We start from the raw sequence: 7,065 nt of genomic DNA, 5'->3' as shown, positions 1-7,065 counted from the left end.
TCTTGCAAGAACATCTATTCTTGTGAGATTTTTGCCACTCTGGGGCACAATGTCACAAAAAACAGCTTTTCACCTAAGATTTCAACTGCATCCAAGGCAGAACCAGTAAAGAAAGAGCACTTCAGGTTTTGGATCTGACTCAGAACCAAAACCAGACAAGCAGATTCAGATCTGGGGAGTAGAATCCAAACTCTTACCCACTGAAATTTGAAAAAGTTCAGAATTAGGGTTTCCTTTTTGGCCCATATCTAACTTAAATACATAATGAATATAATAAATAATAATAATTTCAGATATCCTTTACTTCTTCCCTAACCATAGGCACACATAGCCTGCATCCTGCCTAGGGTATCTCAGGGACACACTTAACTTTAAGCAACTTGTTCTCATTTGAACTCCTGGCAGGGCATAAATTAAGCCGGTATCTTTGCAGGATGGAACCCCCTAGTACATACATCGCTTGGCAATGGACCGCATTGTATTTAAATTGTGTTTGCATGGAGTGGTGACAGTGGTTCTGAGTTCCCAACTCTTTAAGAATTGAATTCACCATGAAAATGATCTTTTCTGCACAGCAGCAGAAGCCATGGTGCGCGGTGCCCGCCAGAGGCTAACAAGTTTCCTCACCCCAGCAGGGTCACAGGGACGCCGGGGGTGGAAGAGAGGGAAGCTCAGCTGAGTGGCCTCTAGGACCCAACAAGCGCCCGGAGCAGGCTCTGGAGCATGCGTGGCAGGTTGTGTGCAGCTGGCGGCGGCTGCCTCGTCCTGCAGAGCCGCTGAGGGCTGAGAAAGGGGGAGGGAGTGGAAGAGACTTTCCAGTAAGTGTCCAGCACTTTCCCTGCTCGCAGGCAACGTCTCGCGTTCCCCGGAGATGAAGGTCTTGACTTGGTGCCGCCCCCCCCTGCCCCGCTGAGTGCCAGCCAGCGAGCGGGGGGCACAGGGCTGCCCCTAGCCCACGCGGTAAGTAACTCTCCGCCTCTCCTCCCCACGGCGAGCGCCTCTTTCCCTGGGAGGGGTCTGAGGGCGCTTCCGAGCCGCGCGCTAAACTCCCCGCTGGAGCCAGCCTGTCGTCCCCGCAGCCTGCGCTCCGGAGCCCCTGCCTCTCCGCCCGCCGCCCAGAGCGGGCACCGGGGCAGGGGAGCTGGGGCGGCCGCTCGGGGACCAGGCAAGCGGTGCGCGCTGAGCAGCATCTCCGGAGGGGGCGGGGAGGGTGACTGGCTCCGCGTCCGCGCTCTGCCCTACCCCGGCGGCGCGGCTCCGGCTGCCTGCAGGGCACCGCTCGCTGGGGCTGCCAGCCTCGGCTCCCCGGCAGGGACTGGCCGAGCGGGGCTGGGCGGGGGAGAGGCAGCCCGGAGACTTACCTGGAACTTTGGCTGCCTCCCCTCGGGGCCGTCTCCAGCCCTGACAACCGGGAGCGAGGGACCTCCCCCCGGCCAAATCTTCGGAGGCTGGCGGGGTGGGCGCAGCGAGCGCGGCCCGCAGCCCGGCCGCGCACCTGGGCGTGCCCGGTCCGCTGCCTCTCCGGCTGCCTGTGCTCGGCCGCCGACGGACAGCGGTGCTCTTCTCTCCCTTCTCCTGCAGGTGGCTGGCGGCCTCGCCTCGGGTGGGAGGATGTGGTGAGAGGATGGGGCGTTCTGCCGCCGGCGGCTCACCATGGCCAGGGAGGACTCGGTGAAGTGCCTGCGCAGCCTGCTCTACGCCCTCAATCTGCTCTTCTGGGTGAGTCGGGATGAGTTAGCCCCTGCTCAGCCAAGCAGGTGGCAACGTCCCGGCTAGGGTTACAGCCCCAGCCAGCCGCTAGGGCGCACCGCCGAGCATGCATTAAAGGAAGGGCAGCAGGCCTCCATTCAAAGCGGGGAGACGTTGCCCTTCTGGGCTCCTCTGGTCTAGGCCACCAGCCAGTCACATCTGATCTGGGAAGCAGGATGATGAAAGACAAAAAGATCCTGGAAACTAGTTCCAAATAAAATTGGACTTGATTTTAACCTGGGGATATAAATAAGTGCAGCTGTGCACATATATATCTATAGCTAGAGAGGGAAAATATCCAGTGATGGGCTAATGCTGGATTTCATGGGTTTCATAACATCACATGAATGCGTTGACTCGTGGTTGTCCCAAACACACACCCATTATGATTTACTCTGAGGGTTTGATCCAAAGTCCTGGGAGTCTTTCCCTTATCTTCAACAGGCTATGGCTCAGACATTCTGTATTGTATTACCTTGTTATCACACAAGGGATGGGGTGATTTTTTTTGTTTGTTTACAGATTTTCAGTCCAAGCTCTATTATAGAGGCATCATGGTTTCTGAAACTAGCCCCAGGAGTGGGTGTGATCAGCTCTGGCTCCAGTAGCTTTTGCTGCCCAAAGTGCATGAAGTAGATTCCTCACGGTCTTCAGTCAATTTTACAGATTGAAATGCACCTCATCCTTATAATTGGGCTTTACACCGATTAAGTATAGAAGGGTTAAAGGCAAAATGCACCCATTGGACCTACATAAATAGTATGATTGTGTTACTGGCTCATCCTAGCCTCATTCATGCCCGCTGTGTTGGCCTATGAGGAGTTAGTGTGGAGACTCACCAGGCATGCAGGAAGTATGTACAAGCTAAATGACATAATTTAGAGCCTTCCTGAGATGGCTGACAGTTAGGCTGGGAGCCATACTGCGTTTGGAGTGGGATAGGAAATTGTTAGGTAGTATTTGATGTAAAGTGGTACATTCTTTGACACTGTGGAGTGCTCCCAGGGTGCTGGAGCATGATGCTAGCCAAACTTTATCAGTTGGTATCTGTTTTGATTGTTCTGCACCATTTTCCTAAGTCTGCATTCCCACTTTATTTTATGGGCTGTTTGTTAAAAAATAAACCCATGTAACTTGATGAGGAAACTTTTTTATAAAGTACATGTAATTAGTTCTGGCACCCTGCTCTTCTCCTCTCAGATCATGAACACATTGCACAGAATAATCTATGAGAGGTAATTTATAACCAATAAAAATCCTCATGGTCAAGAGGCAGGATGGTCTTGCGGTTAAGGACTTGGGAGAGCTGGATTCAATCCCAGCTCCGGCATAGACTTCCCATGTGACACTTCATTTCTGCTCCCTCACAACAGTGTTGTGAGAATAAGTTTGTTAATGTCTGAGAGGTGCTCAGATACTGTGGTGTTGAGGGCCATGTGCCATAGACACCTAAATAGGTGCTTGTGGACATGTCTCTCACTAACTAATAGAAATTAGTAAGAAATTTCCTGAATGGAGAGGTTATTCCATTACTGGATTTCTTTCACTTCTTTGATACTGGGCACTATAGTGGACTGGTTGAACCATTGGGCTAATTCCTATGTTACATTGTTTGCATTTTTTGGGTGTGCATACTGTTTTAAATGCATTTGAGAGATTCGGGTTTCGCAGAGCTTTATTGTTGTTTTTTTAAATAGAGAGATTTCTGGAGCACTGTGCTGTTGAGCTTGCTGCAATACTATGTATTATTTCCTTTAAGGTCCTAGAAAGTAGTCGTTTGAAAGTGAAATATAAGAAATCCCCCTTCTGCATTCAGAATCACACTTGAGTGGATGGACAGATCTTACACACATGTACTTGGATGTGGCCTCATTCTGCCATTCACTCACTGCTCATACACCTCACTCTGCAGCTACTGGTTCATCCCCTAACCTATCAGTCCCCCCACTCACTGAGTCCCCATTCACACCTCAGCTCATCACTTCACTTCTCTCTTCCCACCAACTTAATCCACTCTCGTCTCTTCTTCCCTCCCCAAATGCATCCATTCTCTTCCCAGTCCCACCAAATCTATTACCTCAGCAACAGTTTTTGAAAGCTGCAGCAGCCAGCTAGGTACCTCCCATACTTCACGTTTGGCTGCAGATCTTTTCCTGATGGTGGATGTTTTGCCTCTCATGCTGATTGCTGCATTCATAATGCCTCTGCCTCAGTCTTGGGCTTTTTCACTTGCTTATGAAATCTTGCTGGTATCCATGGAGGCGGCTAACAAGCTGGGTGTCATTTGTTCCGGTCCATGTACCTGGAGAGCTGACAAGGGACATTAAGTGGAGGCTGGGGCTGTTCAAAGGAGAAGGCCATAGGGTGGCTGAGCCTGAGTGTTCTGAGGAGTAGAGAGGAAGCAGGCCTGGCCCAGGAGTGGGGGATTGGCTGTCACAGTGTTGCTGCTGACCCAACTGCTGAAGTCATGTTATCACCTCAGAATTTCTGCTTTCACTTCTACAAAAAGAAAAAAAAAAAGCTAAATTTCTAGCTCCTATATCTGCAGCTTGAAAATGTCAACTGTCAAGTCTCCAACACTGGAAGACAAAAAGAACAATGAAAAGAAAGCAGTATTCTTCTTAAATGTTGTGATTGGAAAGTCAATTTCATGAATTTTGGGGGCCTGACTCCTGATTTTTGAATGCTTGGGGTTGGTCATGCTGGAAGCTAGAAGATTCATCGGGAGCTATTGCAGCTCTTTTTACTGCAGGTTTTTTACTGGGTCTACTGCTGAACGGAGGCAGTACACTACAGGCCTGGCAGTGTGACAGCAGCTCTATTTTATACTCCATTCGTATGTTAAGATTTTCTTTACAACTTTAAGGGCTAGATCCTTTTTTTTTTAAACCAAGGCTAGCTTATTTGGGAATTGATGGTGTAGACTTGACTGGGAAATCTTTCTGCTCACCCTAGGGATGTGAGATTTTCCAAGACCGTTTCTAAAGCTCATTGTTATACCATAACAAACTGCCCAGCTTCATCCTCAGAACAAGAATCTTTCCCACTGTTAACAATAATGTGTGTTACCAAAGCTTGCTGAATGAGGCCTGGGCACTGCACTCAAGCAGTCACATGATAAAATAATAGCATGTGAATGTGTAATCAAATAATAGACGTTGCCAGCGTCCGCAGATGAGTTGCAGGAGTGTACCACAGATGTTTCAGAGACTGAAGCAGTTTTCCTCAACAAATCATGTGTTCCATATATAAAATTAAAATAGTTAGAACTAAAATAAAAAATTGTCCAGCCCATTTGGTGGTGGTGATTCTTCACATATAAAGAAGCAGATGAGTACAACTGCTCAGCAAATCAAAGCAAAAAGAAGATGAGAGTCAGAGTTGTATGGCTGGAGGAAGGGTAGATGGTAAATAGGCTCTTAGGTGTGCATTAAAATTATACTCACACTTTCTTTTTTTGTGGACAGCCATGCTCTGCTCCCCTCTCTGCCCTGACCACATGTACATTTGTTAACTAAAGTTAATTTTAACAAATGTCTTTTGAAAGCGAGTTGCTTGCTGATGTTTGGTACAGTGCACATAGTGGATATTATTAAGTTACTGTTCTATGAGTCTCCCCAAGCACTTATCTCTACGGGCTTGAACCCATACACATTGAAGTAAATGTTCACTTGAATAAAGATGGAGTGGGGGATCTCTATGGAGGGTTCTTTTTTGCTGGTTGGTCACAGTTATAATAAACACCACCTCAGAGTAAGCATGGGATGGCAGGAAGCTTAGACAAGAATAGCTTATTGTAAATGTGCAGGGCACACATTACTTTGGAGCTGTTAATACAGTAGCAGATCTGTGTTAGCAGACACAATAGAGGTGTCTCAAAGATAATTTTTCTGCTATCTGTATATCTCTAGTCTTCTGCAGCAACCTGAAGCTCTGGGATATACAGGTCTCAATGCCTCCAAGCAACCCTAAAGGGGCTTTTCACTCTGGCTGCTGTGGGACAGGTGTCCCTTACGAATGCTGATGCTGCCACCAAACAGCTTCATGACTAGTGGTCTAGACAGCGGTTCTCAACCAGGGGCCCGGGGCCTGCTGCGGGGCTGCGAGCAGTTTTCAGGGAGTCCTCCGAAATAAACCAGAGAGCTGGGCTGGCGTTAGACTTGCTGAGGCCCAGGGCAGAAAGCTGAAGCCTGAGCCCCCCACCTGGGGCTGAAGCTGAAGCCCAAGTAACTTAGCTTTGTGGGGCCCCCGGTGGTGTAGGGCCCTGTGGAGTTGCTCTGCTTTCTACCTCCTATTGCTGGCTCTGGCTTTTAATCTACTGGATATGCAGAAAACCAGTTGTTGTGGCATAGGTGGGCCCTGGAGTTTTTATAGCATGTTTGTGTGGAGGCTCTGAAGGAAAAAGGTTGAGAACCCCTGGACTAGGAGAAGCCTGTCCTTAATGTGCCCAGCTAAAAGGCCGGTCAAGGTTTGCTTGCAATAACTAAGAAATACAGCAATTATATTTTTTTAATCATGGTTTGAGGGACCTAGCCAGGATTCAGTGATATTCTCTCTCTAGTTCACTGAGTTGCTGTTTGGCTGCAGGCTGGTGGTGGGATTACCTTGTGTCTATTTGAGCAGGCAGATTACGCTATGGAGATAGGTATTTTTTTCTCCTGTAGGAAGATGATAGCATGGTCATTCCTGAACTCTACTTTTGAGACATCATCAAATGAACATGAGATTGCCTACATCCTCTCGGCTAGGTGCAGGCGGATGGCCTGGGTCTGGAAGGAGCAAACACAAAAATGTTATGATGCTGTGTGCCATCCATTGCGGTACCCTAAGCCATACCCGCATGTGTAGCATGGAATTCTACCACATTGCCATCAGCAGCTATATCTTTTCAAAGAGAATAATACCATTTTGCATGTGAAGCTCTTTAAGAAGATGTCATGCCTAGTAGTACTGGCTAAAGTAACCACTGGTCTTACTGGGAAACTGCAAATGTGGAAAGTTGCCTTTAGACATGGTCATTTTCACATTTTGGCTGCTGTCAGGGACTCCAAATGCGGGGGGAGAGAAAGGAGCTTGTCAGCTACTTTGCTATGATCGCTTGTAGCTTCTCCATAGTGTACAGTTTAATGCTTTGTGCTTGAAAAAGCCCTTTTATTGGCTTTAGTTCATGAATTGTGTTGAGAAATGCTGATAGAGGCAGCTGTTTCTGCCACTGCTGACCTACTGGCCACCAACACCTATGCAATCTGTAAATGGCCTATTGCTCCACAAGTCCGTAGTGAGGTATACCATCCAGCTCTCACAGCTGGCCAAAAG

The 7,065-nt window shown here is 48.3% G+C and overlaps 1 protein-coding gene across 4 annotated transcripts in view; it reads left to right on the top strand.

The window, feature by feature from the left end:
- The first annotated feature begins 737 nt into the window (after positions 1 to 737).
- The window catches only part of TSPAN12 (tetraspanin 12), a 62,525-nt gene continuing 56,197 nt past the window's right edge, over positions 738 to 7,065 (top strand). For 2 of the 4 annotated variants that reach the window (XM_084616883.1, XM_084616880.1), the window contains exons 1-2: positions 738 to 960; positions 1,582 to 1,719. In XM_084616883.1, coding sequence (XP_084473009.1) covers positions 1,654 to 1,719 — 66 coding nt within the window. In that variant the 5' untranslated portion in view covers positions 738 to 960; positions 1,582 to 1,653. Of the gene's footprint in view, positions 961 to 1,055; positions 1,173 to 1,581; positions 1,720 to 7,065 lie in introns of those variants that run through there. The other 2 variants (XM_084616881.1, XM_084616882.1) reach the window with 2 other exon arrangements.

Source organism: Lepidochelys olivacea (genome assembly GCF_965140295.1).
Source record: "Lepidochelys olivacea isolate rLepOli2 genome assembly, chromosome: 1".
NCBI classification, from domain to species: domain Eukaryota; kingdom Metazoa; phylum Chordata; order Testudines; family Cheloniidae; genus Lepidochelys; species Lepidochelys olivacea.
The sequence above is the reverse complement of the archived record's forward strand: the minus strand, read 5'-3'. Positions and strand labels throughout refer to the sequence as shown.